The sequence below is a fragment of the Siphateles boraxobius genome, unplaced genomic scaffold, assembly GCF_051911475.1.
Source record: "Siphateles boraxobius isolate OS27281-9 unplaced genomic scaffold, OSU_SipBor_1 41, whole genome shotgun sequence".
Classification (NCBI taxonomy): Eukaryota; Metazoa; Chordata; class Actinopteri; order Cypriniformes; family Leuciscidae; genus Siphateles; species Siphateles boraxobius.
In genome coordinates, this window is record NW_027509042.1 from 11480947 (window position 1) to 11502961 (window position 22015).

General features: G+C 39.0%; 1 protein-coding gene across 1 annotated transcript; it reads right to left on the reverse strand.

Annotated features, from left to right (window-relative positions):
• Positions 1-1230: 1230 nt before the first annotated feature.
• Positions 1231-18567, reverse strand: stk35l (serine/threonine kinase 35, like). The gene is made up of 3 exons (XM_077198421.1): positions 17899-18567; positions 10204-10959; positions 1231-3483 (listed from the first exon to the last, which is right to left on the reverse strand). The coding sequence occupies exons 1-2, from the start codon at positions 18359-18361 to the stop codon at positions 10235-10237; spliced, it is 1188 nt and encodes a 395-aa protein (XP_077054536.1). The 5' UTR covers positions 18362-18567; the 3' UTR covers positions 1231-3483; positions 10204-10234.
• Between the last annotated feature and the right edge of the window lie 3448 nt (positions 18568-22015).

Genomic DNA, 22015 nt, shown 5'->3' on the forward strand with positions numbered 1-22015 from the left:
AGGTGTTTGGGTGTTAGTGTATGGGAACAAAATGTCCTCTCACGCATGACTGCCAAATACAATGGATAACAGCAGTCAGCAGAGGATTTATCTTGTCTGAACTGATTAGTAGAATGTGACTGTTTGTGGTATCAGGCGACAAAAATCAGACAAGCATTTAGTAGCCAGACCGTGGAAATCAAACTAAAGTCCGGTCACATCACCATGACTCTGGACTAAAGGATTACATTAGGATTTATGTTTTGTCTGTCAGGGCTTAAACAAGCACATATGCTGTTGCTCCTCCACATGCAGCCAAAACAGAGCCTACCCACTAAGTCATGGATTCTACAAGACTCCTGAAGGTGTTCTGTGGTTTCTGGCACGAATAAATTAGCAGCAGATCCTTCATGTCCTGTAGGTTGCGGATGGAGCCTCTGTGAATCTTACATTTTGATCCCACCGATGCTCAACTGAATTGAGATCTTGGGAATATTGAGGCCAGCGCAACACCTTGAACTCTTCATCATGTTCCTCAAACCATTCCTGAACAATGGGCGCAGTGTGGAAGGGTGCTTTATCCTGCTGAGAGAGGTCACTTCCACCAGGTAGGCGCTTTAGACAGAGTAGATGCACTGTGTGGTGCAACGCATTCCTCCCATAACATCATTAAAATTTGTGTGTGACTTGAGCAGCTCGGACCAGACAGGATAGCCTGCGCTGCCCTTGTGCATCAATGAGCATTGGGTCGCCCTGTCCCCGGTTTGATAAATTCTCACCACTGCTGACTGGTAGCAACCCACAAGACTTTCAGAGATGGTCTGACCTAGTCGCCTTGCCAAATAACAATTTGGCCCTTGTGGCTCAGATCTTTATTTCTGCATCCAACATGTTGATTACAATAACTGTTTGTTTGCTTAATTAATCTACCCAGATCTTAATATGTCATATGTGGTCTTATTAGGAGAAGATCAACGATATCCGCTTCACATGTGACTGGTCATAATGTTTTGGCTCATCACGGTATATTGTACAACATCTAATATTATGTTTCGACAACAAATAATCTTTAATCTATTCAGTGTAATTTATACCGGTTTGTCCTAACAATGGTAGACAGGACAGTGCTATTTTTGCAATTCCAACAATGCACCTTTAAAACAACTTCAAATGTAAATATGTTAGAAAAACTCCATAGTATTCGGTAAATTGTCATCTTAAAAAGTAACAAACATTAAAAACACACGTAAGTTATGCTTTTACATGGTTTATTGATCAAAAACATCAAAACAATAAGAGATGCCACCCTAAAAGAGTGAAGCTTTCAACACAGCTCTAGTGTGCTTTACACAAAGGAAAGTCCATAATAAAAAAAATCAGACTCTCACACAAAAAGCACAGTGCTCCACAAAAAGGTCATTAAATGAGCACAAAAGAGTAACAAAAACGTCAAGGTCTGAAGAGGCTATAGTTAAGCAGAGCAGCATCACACAGTGTCAGAGAAGGAAAGCTTGCATAGATGAGTGTGTTGGACAGTCAAAATTGGACCACAAAGAATACAAAGAAAAACATAATTTGAGCAAAAGAGAGGATACAACAGGAAGTGAACTTCTATTATGCTTGGTTCACTCTCCTCAGTGCAAGTGCAGTCTAATACTGTGATTCGTCTGACTGCTAGGACAAAATTCTGTTTCTGCCCTCTGAAACATCCAAACTGAAAAGAGGAGTAACTGAGTGAACAATAAAGAAAATGTAAAAACATTTACCAACTCTCACCAGGATTAACTGACCCTCATTAAACATACAATCATTTAAAATGCCGTTCGGGAAAATGAATGTGGATTTAAAAAAAGAAAAGAAAAGAAACAATGCGCCCATTAAAAACAAAGAGCCTTTCCTGATAAAATGAAAATGTAAGCGATAATTAGTAATAGACCCCTTTTGTTCCCAAGTGAAGGACCAGAATGTTACAACTCAAAACACCTTAAACCTGAGGGTGATTCAATCCCAAAAAAATTATTTAAAAATCTTGTTCTCACAAGCCTCAAGTTTCTTCTACAGCAGACAGCAATAAGCAGTAAAAAAAAGAAAAGGGAATAAAGTTACTAAAAGCTTGACATTATAGATTTATTACTCAAAAAATATATAAATAAATAAATCATCTGGAAAACATTAACCACCATTTTCTCCAAAAAACAAAACAAAGCACTGCTAGTCCATTTAGTGAAGTAGTTACTAAAACACAAGAGTGCTGAGGTAGAACTATAGCACACACAAACCGTCAAGCAAAATCACACTTGGAAACAGTCAAACACACACAGACACACCAACTTGTTCTCTATGAAGCATTTAGGAGGCAGATGAAAGAATCCAATGGAACCACTATGAAGATCCCATCCTGTTATTGAGAACAATTCCAAGTAATCAGCTAACAAAAAGGAAATATTCATAATCAATCCATAACCTTCTCTTCCAAGTCCAAAAACAACTAATCCTTGAAACTGTATAAGTGTATCTGTGCAGTAGGGATGTTTACATAGTTGACAGTGGCATTATAGATGGACACCAGAAACAATCAATCTTTTTGGGCAAAAAATAATCTCACACAATGTAAAACTGGCACCTAAATGGTTAAACTACACATGCCTAATATGTAAAGTGTTTAAATATTAACAACCTAAAAGAAAATCTCAATATCACTAGGCTTCAAGGCACCAGAATAAATCTGCATTCAAGGAGGGGAAAAAATCTCAATACTGGGCTTAGGCTAAAGATGAGCATTTTAATAATTTAAAATCAAGTTTTGAAAGTTAGTCTTTAATTATCAGAATTTCAGCTATTGCGATGCGACATAGCAAAGATAAATATGATCAAGTCCAGGAGTTTCATTTTTAACTCAAGAAAGAACAACTGGTTGGACAACTGTAAGACGTGTGAAGTTCGGTGACGTGATGAGCATATATATGTAGATGCTTGAGCTAATGTCTCTGTACTGCAATTGTTTTAAAATAAAATAAAAAACAAAAATCACTGGAACCTAACATCTGTGAATTGTTTGTGCACTAAAACTGAAGTCTTAAAAACTTGATAAAATAACTGAAATACTTCTGTTGACTGTTATTTATGGCAACATATTGTTTGGAGAACATGAGCAACTAGGGAAGCTACTAGGGAAACTGAAGAGTCCTAGCCCTTCAGTAAGACTAATAAAGAGCTTTCTGGTTTTAGCTTGATTGTACTCACTGTATCACATCATTGTTTTTAGCTTAACTTCACTTTAAGTGATGTAACTGATGATTGAGTTAGGCTGAACACTTCTGGGCTTGCTGAATGACTCGTTTAAAACACTACTGTAAACAAAAAAAAGTTAAAGGTCAGTTGAAAATCTATTTGTATTGATGTTCAAGTTGAGCACTTCGTACTCTTCACATTAAATCAGCAACGGAAGATTCACAGTTGTCCAAACACTGTGGCCCCTTCTGGATTGATATGGAAAGGGAAAACCTAAAAAGAATGAAAAGAAAAACACACAAAAACAAGTCATTAGAATTGGTACTTAAAATAGTCACACATTTGATTATAAGGGCTTTTACTAAGAAGATGAAAAAAATAATAATAAAAGATGAAGAAAAAACATGTTTTGACCAATTAATTAATTTTTCAGTCATTCATGATTACTACTGTATAGGGCTGCCCCCTAATAGTCGACTTGAAGAGCCTTGGTCGTCCAAAATTTTATTAGACGGTTAGTCACAGAAAGAAAAAAAACCTCCACAGGAAGTGGCAAAATCACACAGTCCGTGATGGACAGATTGTTAATGGCAGGAAATCCAAAATGCATACTATTCATCAACCTCAAATATGGCTTGTCACTGGACACATGCAAGCAGTAGCAACTTTACAAGTCCGCTCGCACTAATGTTAACCTAGATAAATGTGTGCTATTACTAGGCGCATATCTGTGTTTGTGTGGAGAGCGCGCTTACTGCATGACATACAGACATACATGAAATGTCTACTTTTAAATGAATCAATTCAAGTGGAAAACAAATATTCCGATTATGTAATCCGTATGAAACGTGCATATATGCATTTCCACTACTGCGGAGATGACGAGTCAGCATCATCCGACTTAATCTCTGCAGCCGAAAACACAGAAATTATATAGCTATAGGCAATTAAAGGCTCATTATTATGATTTATGTCTTTTTAATGTAAAAGTGTCATTAATTGACTAATCGCTTAAATGAACGACTACTAGTCAGGCCCCAAGGCCAGCCGTGCTACTGGGTAAGGATTTCAAACACAGCAATTCCCATCCAATTAAATGTCATACAAAAAATAAATACAAATAAATAAATAAAAAATTCACCCAACAAAAATCTATCAATCATGATTTTCTGATATTTCCAGGTTTTCCACTGACCACAGGAACCCAGATGAGAGAAAACGACTTTTCACAAAAAGAGAAAGAAAAAGAAAGAGAAAAAGAAAAGAGGGGCCATGCATTTTCTATATTTTGAGTGACAGGCTAAAAAAAACCCACAGGAGTGGTGATGTCATGATGGCGTTGCATAATGCCTCAAATGGGTTGCTTGTTGAATAACCAGATTTACAAGCATTCAAACACAACACAAATAATGTAAGTCTTTGCAGGCTATCTGTCATTACAGTCAGCACGAGCGCCTTGATCTTAGCTGCATACAGTGTAAAGACCTCACCCCTCCTCCTCATATCCTGCGGCTCAAACTATGTGCTGAGTCAGGAATAGCTATTAAAGCCCCGCTGCAGTCACTCGAACTACAAACCAGACGCTGTTTCGGGTGCAATCCCACCCTCTCTCACGTCCCACACATACACACCACTGTCTGAGAGCAAATTATGGCTCCATCATGCATGCAGTATTCTATTCCGCTTTGAATGTTGCAACGGTAGGAGAAGGAGAGGGGGGATGGTCAACAAAAGACGACTGGAGGTAGAAGCAGACAGCTGTAATGCCCTCATAATGGCTGGGGCCCTGCCTTTCATATTCATTTACACACAAACAATATTTAAGTGACTGATATTCAACCCTAAAATACATCATTTTAAAAACTATGTTGAGCCAATCCAACTTAAAAACAAAACATTTCACAGTTTTACTATGAAAATAAATGAATGATGTATAGATATTAAAAGTGTGGTCAATATCAATACACTGTTAATTATATTAATGCTATAGTTACTAAGCACTAAAAGATCGATATTTAAATCAAATACTACATATTGTGCATCCCTAATGCATCACTACCTGTCTAAATTCTGGTCTCTGCAAGGAACTGTCAGTTGTGTGTGGCATGTCGAAACAAAATTTTTTCCATCTTTGAACTAGGAACAACTCCCAGTCTCCTGGTCTGCCAGATGAGCACTGTCCCCTTGAGGCAAAGGGTATGGAATAGAGAGAGAGATGAAGGGATGGGGAGTGTTAGAGGACGGGTAGTGGTGAATTGGTGTGGTTGTATAACAGCTATTCCAGAATGCATTCATAAAAACAAAAGAGGCTCTTATAGTTAGGGATGGCGAAAACAAAAAAAAATTCTTGACCGACCACCGAGCCTCATTAGCCGATTGAAACCGGTTAACAGATTAGTTTGAAATATGCTACGCTATTTGAAATAACAGCCATTTCGAGCCGCGCCTGCAATTTCGCAACTCTGTCGCATCTCTCTCTGCCTCCCGCTCTCTCTCTCTCACACACACACACACACACACACACACACACACACACACACACACACACACACACCCGGCGCCGCGCTTCCACTCACGTCACTTTTTTTAAATCCCCTACAGCGCGAAACATTAATCCCGCAAAGTAGCCTACGCGGCCCCGAGGAGCTTGTATGTAATCGGAGGACAAATGGCTCCTTAGTTTCGAAATGGTTTGGGTACAAGGTGATCGCGTTGAAAATAAAGGCATTAGTCTAGCGTTAGGAGCTCATTTGAAACATTGCCCCGGCTCATTTAAGAAAATGACAGCTCCGAAGAGACGCCGCTTTAGTTTGAGGTAACGTTAGTAATAAAAATAATAAAGAAAGATGATGATCATCATCACCTTATCTGTAACCACTGAAATGTAGATATAATGTATTTCCAAATCTAAGCCCATCTTATGTGGAATGTTGCCTAATAGACTGCAACACGATAAAACCAATGGATAAAACCAGCACCTTCAGAATGCGTAAAAGACGCACCGGCCAAGGCAGGTCTGACTCACTGTGTGCCTTCTAATAACGGACAGAACAAGTCGCGTTTTCAGGTGATGCATCATAGATGATGTAGGCCTACTGTATTTAAGCACTGTATCACACAAGTTGCAACTTACATCGGTGTCATTCTTTTTGGTGAAATGGTCCCACACACTTCTTTTCTATGCATGCTCCATCCTGTCGTCTGCCCTGGCTCTAACCTCGAGTGTTTTAGCCTGTAGCCTTTACTTTTCGCAAACCTTGTGAGCGCGCGAACCCAAACGCTGTGACCTCGCGACAAATGTTTTTATTGGTTTCTTAAAGTACAAACAGGCGAGTTATGAAAAATTAAGGGTGAGGGATTTGTTCACTTCACACAAAAATATATTGGAATGAGATGGCTAACTGTAGTAGCGTTTAGTCCACTGTCTATAATAGCCTAATTTAGAGATAACTTTTTTTTTTAACCGACTACTAACAACTTTGATCGGTTAACGTTGATACGGTCAACCATCGGTCAAACGGTCATCGGTTAGCATCCCTACTTATAGTTAGGGCTGGGTACCGAGTTCGGTACTTTTTAGGTACCGACCGAATTGCCTCGATACTACCGAGAATCGAAACATGTCTTGTTTTTCGGTACCTAAGTGGTTAATCTCGTCAACGTCAGTGAAACAATAAGCATGCAGCATGATTGGCTGTGGCGGAAAAACACTAGTTTACGCGGCTGCCTAGAGACGTGGCTCGTCGCACGTGAGGCTGTAGTGTGTGTGTTTTTGTGTGTGTGTGTGTAAGCGTCTATCTATCCCAACCCAGATAGATAGAAAATATGTGGAAATGATCAAAAGTGTACCTACCTATGTCAGAAGGCAACACGGTAAATCATAAGGCACTTAAAAGCGCATAGAGTACACTTGAGTAGAAAGTTTATCCGTCTTCGACTGCAAGAACTGGAGCGCGTCACAAATGAACCGAAACTCAGCGTATAGGATACTTGCCTCACAGACTTGAGGAATAGTCCTATATACGGTAAAAATATATCTATTTTTAAACGAAACAATTCGAAATAAATAGTTTGATTATCTAATCCATATAGGCGCGCACGTGCGTTCACTACTGCAGGAATGACGAGTCAGCATCGCAATAATAATCTTTGCCGCCAACACACTGTAAACACTTGTTCATTAATAAACAATTCAAATATCTCCTTGCTATCGTTTCCCGAAACATCCATAATCATTAGGCTACTTTCGCCAGTGCTTTGCAGCAAGCTTCATGTGTGCTGAGCGCGAGGCATATATCCCGCCCCCAGTAGCCTATATATTTAATTAAATTCACATTTATTATAGCATTTTTCACAATACATATCGTTTCAAAGTAGCTTTAGAGAAAATGCATGTGTCTAAATTAGGGCTGGGAAAAGATTAATCGCATCCAAAATAAAAGTTTGTGTTTACATAATATATGTGTGTGCACTATGTATAATTATTTTGTGTGTATATATATATATATATATATACATATATAAATACACACACACATGCATGTATATATTTAAGAAATATTTGCATGTATATACTGTATATATTTATTTATAATTTATATTATATATAAATATTTTATATATAAATAATTTTTTTTTCTTATATGTATACATGCATGTGTGCATTTATATATACATAATAATTATACACAGTGCACACACATATATTAAGTAAAAAACAAACTTCTGTTTTGGATGCGATTAATCGCGATTAATGTTTTTCCAGCCCTAGCAATTTAGAGTGATCTGTTATCAGAGGTGACTGTGTATTGCATTTCAATTCATTTTCATTGTTAAACAATGCATTAAGAAAAATGAGCTAATTGAAGTAAAGAATACATGTTGTTAAATGATTAGGAAACAGAAAACTTTAGCATTGGTCCTTTTTTTACATACTCAAAATGTGTAAAAAAGTCTACAAACTGACTGAAAAAATAAAAGTTTTTTTTTTTAGGTAATGTTATATTGTTAAAACTGGTTTCATAAAATTGGTATTGAAAAAAGTATCGATCAGGAACCGGTATCGAAGTCAAGGTATCGGTATTGAAAATTTTGTTACGATACCCAGCCCTACTTATAGTACGCCAACAGGAGCTCTCTGAACGTCTGAGAAAGAATCACATCATGTGTCCTGTCAAAACGCATAACACTGGTAATATATAAAAAGAACAGAAACAACTGGCAATTTATCCCCCATTGCTGTGGAAAGACAATGATGATGTTATCCAAAATCAATAATACAACCAACTTAAAGGTGCAATGTGTAATAATTGAGGATGAAAATATCCAAAAAATGAGCTACACACATCAAAAGAATGAGAAGAAATAAGGGCGATGATGTCATTAAAAAAATGACAAGTTATAGTGCTGCAGAGATATCAACCTGAATAAGCATGTTAAATTACTAGCCACTGCCCGACGGGTGTCATAATACCAGTTTCGGCCATGGGAGGCGGTATGCGGGCAACGTAACCACCAGCCAAACTGCAATACACGAATAACTTGCACGGCTTGTGGGCGTACTTGAACCTGATGTGTTTGATAGTTAGCTCTACCCACAGATCCGATCCGGTTTTCACCTGTTATCTACCAGAGCCCGTCTCTACCAAGCTGATGATAAAATGTAACATTAGCTAATTATATTATGTTTATTAAATTGCTTTCCTGAGGTAAATGTGACATATTTGTTCTCCAGCTATGTTATTGACCTCTGCACGCTGATTAAAAAAAACGATTGGTCGATATTATGTATGAGGAATACATTTTGGTAACTTGTAGCCTACTGTATCTTTCAACAGTGTTCGTGTTTTTTTACTATTAGCTAGTAGAGATGATCGGTTCACCTGCGCTAGGGATCTGTCGTGTACGCCAAAACGGTATTTATTGTTTGAATTGCGTAATAAAATTGACAGAATCTGAGAGCTGAGATTTGTTTATATCATAACTAACCTGCTCTGTCTAGTCTGTCGGTCTCCGTGTCCTCTTTGCTTTGCGATTTTTCTGTGCGTGACAATATTGATATGTGGCGTGACTGACAGCGCGTGAAAAGTGTCAATTGTTTGTGTCTCACGGTGAATTCGTGAGAGTTGGCAGCTCTGAATGGCACTAGCTTGGTCAACATCAGCAAATGCTGTCTGTCAAATTAATGTAATTCAAACTAACAATAAAAATGTAATATGAACAAAACGAATATGAACATATTCACTGCTAAAGGTGAAGGGGAGTAGCTTGAAGATGTCATATTTAAAAATCACTTGACATCAACCAACGTTCCTCTGGAGTCAAACGTCCTCTATTAGGAGTTGGCTCGGCTTCGGCTATGGCTCTAGGGTCGTTGTGAAGGTAAGGGCGGAGCATAGAGACTATGCCGTTTCTCGTTTGTTACTCGAGAGTAATCAAAATAATCACACCCCTGGGACAGCCATGTGGAAAAACAGATGATGATGTTAAGGATGCATCAATATAAAAATTCTGGCTGATATCATCAATAAATTCCTTGCCAAATGTTATAAACTTAAACTAATTTGTTAAAAACAATGCCCTAAAAACCGTTACATGTGCGCACAGCACTCTTTTAATACACAATATAAACCATTATAGGTATTTGTGCTGGAAATAAGGTTATGATGCCAACTTTTTGGATGCCATTAAAATTTCACATCACCATTCATTTCACCATCACAAAAAAAATCAGCCTAACTAATGTAGGCCGAAGTAAAAAGTAAACAGTCAGTAATAAAATAGGAACTAGGACAAGTAAATGCAATAGAACAAAGATTTCTAATGGTATATCGCTCACCCCTGTGTGTAAATGTGTTTGTCTTTAAGAGAGATAATATAGTAATTGTTATTAGCTGTTATTACTGCATCTGGAAACAAGAATCTTCAAACAAAAACATGAAAGCCAAAAACTGTATCTGTACATTTATGGAAATTTCACTGGCAAAGACATACCTGTGTGTGCATTCAGGTCAAAGTTCAGATTTTACGCCGCACATGTGACCTTTCCCATTCTGCTGTGTAGCTCTAATGCGTCTGGTCGGTCCTGAGGATTGACGGCCAGCATGTCTTGCAAAAGTTTCCGGAGCGCCTCGGACATGTGTGAGCGTCTGCGCTGGGGAATACTCAACACCATCTTTGGATTCTCCAGAAGCGCCTCTCCAACCGGGACAATGTCAGAACCCTGCCGCACATACGTCCCGAGCAGTTCCCTCTTCGATTCAGCGTCAATAAACGTGATTCTCTCGATCATGGCCCAGATAATAATGCCCAGAGCAAAAATGTCTGCTTTGGCTGTGTAATGCCCTTCCCACACCTCCGGTGCCATGTAAAAGTCTGAGCCGCATGCCGATGAGAGCCAGAACTTGTTGATGTTAATACTATTCTTGTTTTTGTCTCGTCCCTCCTCTGGGTCCCGTACTCCGGCCGCAAGACCAGCACAAACTTTGCTCAGTCCAAAATCAGCCACTTTCAACACAGGTGTGCCAGAACGCTGGGAAATGAGGATATTATCTGGTTTAAGGTCTCTGTGAACAATGTTGTTTTGATGCAGGAATGCCACAGCGCTGCTCAGCTGCATCATGAAGCTGGCATTGGTGAGGGGATCGGGCCCACGAGACAGGATGAACTGATTCAGATCCCCTCCCTCGCAGAACTCCATTACAAACCAGAGGTAGCAGGGCTCATCAGGACATGACAATACACGCTCACCTGAAAGTACAAAAAAACAAACAAAAAAAACCTAGAGATTAAAATAATTGAGTGTGTTCAAATCAGTTAACATTTTCATAAAACAATGGGAATTCAACAACAATTATCATTTTCAATTTAAATTACTTCAGTTTCAAAATGAATGGTTTAAGCTAGAAATAGTTGGTTAATGACTTTCTGTGACTTAGTGCATGGTTTTTGGTTTTGATGTCATTGATGTTAATGCACACCAACAAGTTGCATTTAAAATTCTGGGAAAACAGACTAAAAATATTGATGAAATACTCTATAAAATGAGAATGTTCCTTTCCCTAATAAGCACATGCCTCTGCAGGCATTAAATTGTGGCTGTAACATAAACCAGAGACTGTATAAGGTAGAGAAGGTCCACTCATTAATGACTTTGAGAAATTGTAATGCTCAATATGGCAGCTGTAATTTCGCCTTACACTTTAAAGCACCAATCCTCTATTATGTCTTGTTGTGCAGTAAAAAGAGCCAATCTTTTTCTTTGTTTACTCTAATGCACATTAGCACAATTTATGACACCATTGTTGTCAAATTGTTGATTTGAAATGTAACTTGACAAATTATTACATAGGTTTTAATCTTTTCCCATTCAAGTAGTGTGAGCTGTACATGCATGTCTGGAAATGGCTGCCCAGGGTGTTATAAATATGGCCGTCAAGTGAACCGATTTGTCTTAAAGGGACTTTGATGTAAACTTTAGGCTTTTAAAGAAGGGTTTGGCCCTTCACTATGTAACGCACCAACCTTCTGCTTTAGGAAAAGAAAACAACCAAAAACACAGGAAAAAAAACTGTGGGAAAACCTTGCACATAACATTAAAGTAAACATTTTAAGAGGTGAGAGAATAAGAGCACCAGACAACAGGAGGAGTTAATGCAATGGAAAGAGGTAATGGAAGAATTGCTCAGTTTCATAGGCTGAATTGTTGTGCAACCAGTTTGAAGCCATTTTGGTTTCTTCTCACAGGACTGGACTAGCTCCCATATGAACAACAAAGACTGACTTGTATTTCCTGATACAAGCCAAAGTGCCTTAGTGTAAATGTGGCCCTGTGCTTTCATGGGTTTTATTTTAATCGCTTCCCGTGTCTGTTGAGCAAGCATTACCTGAATCTGCACATGCTGCAGTAAATATAAATAAAACACATTTGTGAATCACACAGTTCTTTTTCCAGGGTAAGGGTGCTATCATCACAACACCACAAAAAAAAGAGTCTAAAGCCAGGCATACACTGTGGGATTTCAGCAATATTTTTGTTAAATACCATCTCTCAATGTACGAGTAAATCACATGCAATGTAAAGCCAAAGCTCACGATTTATGTGCTCACACTATATGGTACGATCGTCGAGCTGCGATCTGACCGTTGACAATATACATGTGAACTAAACATGTGGGACCCGTTCGCTTGTGCCGTGAGTAGGGCTGGGTATCGTAACAAAATTTTCAATACCGGTACCGATACCGATACCTTGACTTCGATACCGGTTCCTGAACGATACTTTTTTCGATATCAATTTTATCAATATAACATTACCTAAAAAAAAACTTTTATTTTTTCAGTTTGTTGACTTTTTTTACACTATTATTTTGAGTCTGTAAAAAAGCACCAATGCTAAAGTTTTCTATGTTTCCTAATCATTTAACAACATGTATTCTTTACTTCAATGAGCTCATTGTTTCTGCCTTAACTTAATGCATTGTTTAACAATGAAACTGAATGAAAATTAATTGAAATGCATTACACACAGTCACCCCTGATAACAGATCACTCTAAATTGTAATTTAGACACATGCCTTTTCTGTAAAGCTCCATTGAAACGATATGTATTGTGAAAAATGCTATACAAATAAATGTGAATTGAATTAAATATAGTCTACTGGGGTGCGGGATATATGCCTCGGGCTCAGCACACGTGAAGCTTGCGCAAAGCACTGGCAAAAGTAGCCTAATGATTATGGATGTGTCGGGAAACGATAGCAAGGAGATATTTTAATTGTTTATTAATGAACAAGTGTTTACTAAACGTGTTGGCTGCAAAGATGATTATTGCGAATTTGCGATGCTGACTCGTCATCCCTGCAGTAGTGAACGCGCGCGCGCATATATGGATTAGGTAATCAAACTATTCATTTCGTATTTGTTTCGTTTAAAAGTAGACATATTTTGAACATATATAGAACTATTTCTCATGTCTGTGAGGCAAGTATCCTATACGCTGAGTTTTGGTTTATATGTGACGCGCTCCAGTTCTTGTAGTCGAAGGCGGATAAACTTTCTACTCTCGAGTGTATTCTGTGCGCTTTTAAGTGTAGATTTACTGTGTTACCGGTCTTGGCAGCAATTATCTTGTCGAAAATATTGCATTGCGTGCTTATGTCATCGAGTCGGGTACATAGGTACACTTTTGATTATTTCCACATATTTTCTATCTATCTGGGTTGGACGCTTACGCTTGCACACACTACAGCCTCACGTGCGACGAGGCACGTCTCTGGGCAGCCGCGTAAACTAGTGTTTTTCCGCCACAGCCAATCATGCTGCATGTTTATTGTTTCACTGACGTTGACGAGATTAACCACTTAGGTACCGAAACTTGGTACCGAAAAACAAGACATGTTTCGATACTCGGTAGTATCGAGGCAATTCGGTCGGTACCTAAAAAGTACCGAACTCGGTACCCAGCCCTAGCCGTGAGAAGTGGTTCCACTCGCATAGTTACAAAAATGCTTCGCGAAAGTGAAACCTGAGCAGTGAACAATGAGAGGCAGCATTTATTTTAGGCTTTTTTTCTCTTTCTCTGTTATATATATATTAGTGCTGGAAAACAATTAATTTCATCCAAAATAAATGTTTGTGTTTACATAATATATGCGTGTACTGTGTATAATTATTTTGTATGTATAAATACACACATGCCTGTTTATATTTAAGAAAAAAATCTTATTTATATATAAAATATTTTGTATACAGCCTACATGCAAATATTTCTTAAAAATATACACACATATGTGTGTATTTATATATACAAAATAATTATACAAAGTATACACAAATATAGGATTTAAACACAAACTTTTATTTTGGATGCGATTAATCACGGTTAATCGTTGCCCAGCACATATAAGCTAGTATATAGCTATTTCATGCCGCCATGGTTTAATTTCTGTTAAGGCCGGGAGACACTAACCTGACGCTCGGCCGTCGAGACCATTGATGTCGAGACGGCACAGACAGAAGACTGATCTAATGTAATGTTATCCTACCTGAGCATTCCAAAATGGGAATATTTCCATCATAACATGGGCCACTTAAAATGAAGAAAGTTATCAACATAACTGATAGGCTATTCAAAATGGTAAGCAAGCACTGCTTTGTTAACTTTCTGTGTACTTCTTCCTTGTTTCGGTTTCACCTTTTGAATGACGAATATAGACTATTGACACCTGCTGATATATTAACTGCTGACAGTTAATTCCTTACACACAGAACGCACGTGATAGTTTGCAGTTGGCTGTAGTCTGTGCTGTGTGTTCAAGCGTAGCTTTTTGGTCCAGACGCAGGCGACAAAACCGTCGGTTTCCGTCGCCACTGGTTCTTTGAAGTCGGCTTGGTGTGTCCCAGGCTCTAAACATGACTTAGAAATCTGCTCAAATTTGTACGAAATTCAGTGTATGCTTGGCTTAAAGCAGTGGTTCCCAACCCTGGTCCTGGAGTACCCTCAACTCTGCACATTTTGTATGTCTCCCTAATCAAACACACATACATGTTTCAACTCATCAGCTAGAGACTTTATTGCTAAAGTTATTCCTAAAACATTGTTTACTACTTATATATATATATATATTAGAGCCCGACCGATATATCCGATATATGACCTACATATAATATTATGCATTTTCCTAACTAGCGGTATCGGCATTTATAATGGCCGATAAATTAATAGCCTATTTTAAAAAATGCGGGTGCGGTGATTCATGTAAGGGTGGCGCTGCCAATAAAGCACCTAAAAGCTGTCACAAAGAACTGGCAAAAGTAATGATTGTGAATACATCAAATATAGCAAGGATACATTTTAATTGTTTATTAATAAACAGGTGTTTTCAGTCAGTGTCGCTGCAAAGTTGACAACGCTGACTCGTGATCTTTAGTGAACACGCCAGAGAGAAATGCACATTTCATACGGATTACAGTAGAGAGCTGCAGTCTGTCTTTCGCTTTGAATTGTTCTGTTTAAAAGTAGACATTTCAATATAAATATATTTCTCAGGTTTATACACTGAGTTTCGGTTCATTTATGCATGAGGCGACCTCCAGTTCACGCGCCGACGCCTCCGTGTCGAGATTATCCATTGTCCGCTATATTTACTTCTTATTTATTAAATCCAGGCAATTGGTTAATGAAACATTGATTAAAATTAAGATACAATTAATACAACACGAAATTCACCTTAATGAAAGGCTTTGTGCTTTCGGTTTGAGGTCTATGTTAAAGTTTTAAAGCACTTTAGTGCCACTTTCAGAGCTTGTCACGTCCGTAACACTGTTTTTTCCTCATAAATGCGAACATGAAAAATAAAATAAAATGAATATTTTATGTTCTATTGAGAGCCAACCCTTCTTTATCCGGTGGGTAGTAGCCTATTACTTTTGATTTGCGCAGTGTAATTCACAGAATTGATTTCTCTGCTACCAGCCTCTATCACGTATTGTGTGAGCTTGTGACTATTGCAAGCGCGCAGCTGAGAAGTCCTGATTATTGTCTGCTATATTTACTTGTTATTTATTAAATCCAGGCAATTGGTTGATGAAACGTTGATTAAAATGCGTTGCGTGAGCGACAAATCTCCGACAGTAAAATGATGCCCCATTCTGCTTTGTAACAGGTCGCGGGTAAGCAGCTGTTGCAACGCGAGCGATAACGGCCGCGTCCGGTGTACACAGTGTTAAAGCTCATTCTGCCTATAACGCTACGTTACAACATCAAGCAATATTCCAATAATTTATATAATTATAAGACTTTATGTTTCACGTTTAGTGCATTTAGCTTACTACTTATTTAAAATAGTATAAAAGTACTGTAGCCTACATATGTAATTAAAAACGTTTTAATTATGATATTATTGATTTTACTTTAGTAAAAAGATCTGAGTTCTTCCTCCACTGGTAGAGATTAGAGTAATTAAGACTAAAAATAGAAGATAATAAGGTTTTGTCAGTGACACTTTTGATATATTTATTGATACAAGTTAAGTTATAGCCTATATAACGTGACTAAATTAAAAGACAAAGTCGTTAGTGAAGATTATGCAACAGTATTTAGAATATAATATAATATAACATGCAATGCAAACTAGTTTGGTTACAGCTCAAATGTATCATTCTCATTCTATCATTCACCCAGCCTCCATTACATATCTTTGTTACACAAGTGTTTGATCACCACATTTGAGTGGTCATTGCAGAACTTTTATATTTATTCTGTTTATACTGTGTATTCTATATACAGTACCCATCAAAAGTTTAAATACACCAATAGGAAAGTGTACAAACTTTTGACTGGTACTGTACTATAATACACATAATATTGCTACTGTATTATAATAAATAATATCGGCCGATATATCGGTATCTGGCTTTTTTTATCGGCATCGGCCCCCAAAAATCCATATCGGTCGGGTTCTAATATATATATATATATATATATATATATATATATATATATATTAGTAGTAAACAATGTTTTAGTAATAACTTCAGCATGAAGGTGGATTGTCTCAATATTGCGTTGTCCTGTTGAGAAGATTTAATTTTGTGTTTTATGGTCTCAAATTCCATACACTGTGGTGCACCAGAAGTTGCAGTGATTCAAAATAGCCTACATCAAAATATATTTGAGTAAAACAAAAATACTGACTGCATCTGTAACAAAACACCTGTTATTTAAGCAAGAGGTAAAACTCAAAGGGTCGGGAGTGGGACTTTCAGTTATTTTCACATAACCAGTTGCTTTTAACCCATCATTTTAAGCCATATACAATAATTTAAACAAAAACTGTTCACTACAGCAATACTTGACAAGACCACCATAATCACTTTGCTATATTTAAGACTGAAAACTTCATCTAAAACAAGTCTAAATCAATGCCTACTGTCTTGTTTTCCCATCAGAGACTACACTTTTGAAGCACTTAAAATCATTTATTTATTCATAACATATAGCCCAAACATCTCTTCCTACTTTCACTTCCATGTACACTAAATATAGACTAGACCAACAACTTCCAAGCAAATGCCTCTAGAAACACTAGTATTATACAGTACAAAAACCTGCATCATAATTCAGATCTACACGTGAAAGCAGTCACACAAAGACAGCCCAACACATTACGATTAATGAGATCGAATTGGCCTCGATTATCTGACCTAAATCACCACTGCCTCTTTTTCATTTGTAAGATAATTTACAGTTGTCATGTAAGGAATCAAACTTCCTGCATTGTTCTAACCCGGGATAGCGTGTGGAGAAGGTTTGACCACCAGCACCTCCCCCACTTCAAAACTCAAGAGTTTCATAACCGAGAGGAAGGTGGGGGAGGGCAAATTTGACCGACATTTGCCACATTCTTACATAAAATGTAAATAATCTTAATATAGAACAAAGACATGCGATATAAAAAAGGTATAAACGTCATCAGCCGAACCCCATATGACTCACTGAAAAACAATGGATTCTAAACGGGTTTCTTTCAGATTACAATAAAAAATGAATCAAAATTGACATGATTCAGATTTTGAATGGCCAAAATGTAATTACTACCAAATAAGTGCACTGTCACAACCAAAAGCTACTGTTAGCTCGTGACAAACCATTCTTCAACCGCTGACCTTCTAGAACAAACATCTTACCTTTCAACGAGGTCTCCACCAACCTCAAATACTGCTTTGAACGCTTATTGCCATGGCTCATTTTCTGGGCCACCCCGTTCCTCTGGAGCACACACTCCTCCAGCTGCACCACATTCTCATGGCGTTTCTCCAGGCTGGTCAAAGCCCAAAACTCCGCCAGTGCTAACTCCACATTCTCAGGCGCGTCACAGCGCAGCTTCTTCACCGCCACTCTCGCACCTGATTTACGAGCAATGGCCTCGTACACAACGCCATAACTGCCCCTGCCAACTTCACGAAGCAAGCTGTACCGCGGTGCAAAAAGCCGCCGTTCAAGACCACAGTGTTTACCCCGGTCCAACACGTCTCCCATTGTCTCATTGTTGTCTATGTTGTCGACGCTGAGCGAGCGCAGGACACTGGCGCTTTCGGTTCTGTTGCAAGCGTTCCGTGTCCGTTGCCGCTCTCTGTTCTTTGCATCCATCCCGCCTCCTCACGTTTTGTACGTGCGTTTGGAAATATCTTTCGCGTTCATATTTCTAGATCAAGAGAACGTTCAGCAGCTCTTAAATATTCTTTGACATCTGCATTTTAGTCTTAAAGTAAAAGTGGGGTATCGTGATTCGATCGCAGTCGAGCTTCTAGTCTGAACTGAATGAACCTTGAATGAAGTGAGAACTTGACTGGATCATCACACTTTGCTGTACAGGGGGGATTACTGACCTATGAGAACACACGTGCAATGCAAACTAAATACATACGTGGACTGCTATCACCCTTGTTGTGGACTAGATTTGGTTTAGTCCTTCCAGCATGTGCTCTACTACAGCTCAGCGCACACACGTGGTCAGACACGATGGGGAGCATTATGAGGCTTCCCATCAGTCGAACATAAATAAGAAATATTGTCACAAGTTTATGAATCAAACGGATAGCAGAATGAACAATTAAAATGTAAAAATTATTTGTAAATGTATTATCATTAAATTAAAAAAGTTACAAATGTGTGAATAGTTAGGGAAAGTCTACTGGATAACACATTTTTAAAGTTTATAATTTTGTTGAACTTAAATTTATATTTAATAATAATAATAATATTTGTAGGTTATTATAAGACGATAAGCTTTGCGGATAAAGTAAATCAACGTTCAGATATTAATGGACAGGATTTACATGCATGGATTACATAAGATGACAACATTATGAGGTGGCAGATTGCTCATTCTCCTTTTAGAATAAACGAACATTGTCTTTGTTCCTTTTTTTATGTTGTTAACTATTTATGTGCATCGGCATATAACAGTGATTTCATTTAAAAAAGTGGACGACCCAGACCTAAAAAATGACCTCAAATGTCATCACTTATCCACATTCACATACAGGCGTGAGGGCATGTCTGAAAACACTGCCAACATCAATGCCTCACTGCTTACATGGGTCAATGTTTTGTTTGTCAGTGAGGAAATCTGAAGCACTTTATATAGGTTAGAGCAAAACTGTTTCTTTTGGAAACTTCCAGCTTGCTCCAAAAGGATTTTTATTAAACATTTTAATTTAAATGTTGTGAGTGTTCTTTTAACACACTCAAAGACACACACACACACACGCACGCACGCACGCACACACACACACACACACACACACACACACACTATGGGTTGGGTGAGGGACAGTTTCGTCCATCAACTGATCCAAAAATACATTTAAGTTGAACATGTCATTCACAATAACAACCAATTTTACTTCCATAATAGGTAGATTTAATTGTATCCATTTGCAATTAAATTGACTGTAAAAGTTCAAGTTAACAATGGACTGGTGAAAGAAAACACGATTAAAGAAATGCATTGTGGAACATCTCCCAAAGTTATAGGGGTAAATCATTGGGAAAAACTGATGGTCTCTTGCACCACCTACTGGTTTTAAATGATATTATCATTGAGTTGCATCCTGCATGAATGCATTTTGCTCCAGATTTACTAAACAGGGCAAATTAGCGTGATTCCGCAATCCTATAAAATTGTTGATGGGCGTGGACAGTTCTGCGGGTAATGAGTACTTTTTATACAGTAGGCCTATCCAAACATATACAATTTGGAAAATCCTGACTATAAAGTTAAATTGTTTTTTAAATGAGCGGCAGTAATTCAGTGATGTTAACTACTCAACTTTTTTGTCAAATTTTGCCATTTTGAATTTTTAAAAAAATGCCACTGAAATGTTGTTCCATTAGGGAAGTCCTCCAATGCCTCTGGGCCGCCTAGACAGTTCCCCTTTCCCCCACCAGCCACGCCCCAACCGGAAACTCTGCTAACATTTATATTTTATACTGGGATGTTTCTGGGGTGCAAATGCTTTTTCTTAGGATAGCAGTTGCCACCCCATGCCACCCCGTTAAGCACTAACAGTGCTCGTCAATGTCAAAATGATTGAGATGGCCACTGAGACATTTAGATGGCTATATTTTTAATTGAAAATAGCAATAGGTCAGGTCAGGATTGGTCAGCTGGCAAATTGGGAGCCTTCCAAGATGCCAAGACATGGACAGGCCATCGATCTCAGCACACCAGACACTAAGCTGAGGAATGAAGAGATAGGAACCTCTGTGGAGGCTGTGGTATGAACAGCCTTCACATGAACCTATTAGCCTGCCATGAGAGTAGCTTCTGGGACCGTGACAGGCAGAGTTGCCAAGTCTGTTTATAATAGCCAACGCGACTTTGGGCTTCTTTTTTTTAGTAAGTCGCATTAAAAAAATCACGGGTCGCAGGTTGCGGTTTGTAGGGGCTTATTTAAAAGCACACAAACACACACACACACACACACACACACACACACACACACACACACACACACACACACACACACACACGGTAATGCCGTGTGGCCTATCCAACTCACTCTCCATATTCCAAAGCTACATGAATGAGGTGTTGCGGGAGTACCTCCAATGCTTCGTCATCGTCTACATCGATGATATCCTGATCTACTCCCGGAACCTGGCCGAACATCGTCACCGCTTGACGCAGGCCTTCAAGAAGCTGAGAGAACACCACCTCTATCTAAAGTTGGAGAAGTGCGAGTTCCACACACCATCTGTCCAGTTCCTTGGGTACATCATCGACCAACAAGGTATCCAGATGGACCAGAGGAAGGTGGACACCAGCCCCAACCTGTCTCCGTCAAGGAACTCCAACGCTTCCTAGGCTTCGCCAACTTCTATTGCAGATTCATCCAGCATTACAGTCTCCTCAGCTCACCTCACTCCTCAGGAACCGGCCCAAGTCTCTGTCCTGGAACCCCTTGGCCACCGAAACCTTCCAACACCTGAATGATGCCTTCACGACTGCTCCAATCCTGGTGCACCCCAATCCATAACTCCCATTCGTGGTCAAAGTTGATACGTCTACCACCGGGGTTGGAGCAGTGCTATCCCAGCGGCAGTGTGAGCCTCCTCGACTCCATCCATGCGCCTTCTATTCTATTCTTCTATTCCATTCTTCTATTCTATTCTTCTATTCTTCATGCACATTTGAAGCCGCAGAACTCCTGTTCCATCAAGTATTCCGTCATTATGGTCTAACAGAAGACATTGTATCGGATAGTAGATCGGATAGTAGATAGTAGATAGACATTGTATCCTTTTTCAAGGCCGTTTTCAAACTCCTCGGCATCTCAGTGGATCTATCATCAGGTTACCATCTGCAAACCAACAGCCAGACTGAGCGCCAGATCCTACCCATACTGCCACCAGCTCCAAGACAGCTGGAGCCGCTACCTCCCCTGGGTGGAGGATGCCCAGAAATCCTTGCACCAATGCACCACTGGGCTTACTCCGTTCCAATGTATCCTCAGCTACCAACCTCCTCTCTTCCCCTGGTCTGGAAAACCCTCTGAGGTTCCAGCTGTCAAACACTGGTTCGAAGAGAGCGAGAGGGTATGGGACTCAGCGCACATGCATCTCCAGCGGGCAGTGTGAAGACACCAACTCTAAGCGGATGTCCGTAGAGCTGAAGCCACCCAATACCAGCCGGGACAAAGGGTTTGGCTGTCCACCTGCGATATCCGTTTTCGCTTGCACTGCCGTAAGCTGAGCCCCCGCTACATAGGTCCCTTCACTGTGCAGAGGCAGGTCAAC

What these genes read in the sequence shown, in the direction of transcription:
- stk35l (XM_077198421.1), bottom strand. Translation starts at nt 18,361, where the DNA reads ATGGATGCAAAGAACAGAGAGCGGCAACGGACACGGAACGCTTGCAAC. An exon ending in GGTGGAGACCTCGTTGAAAG is followed by an intron (nt 10,960 to 17,898) that starts GTAAGATGTTTG and finishes TTGTACTTTCAG; the next exon opens with GTGAGCGTGTATTGTCATGT.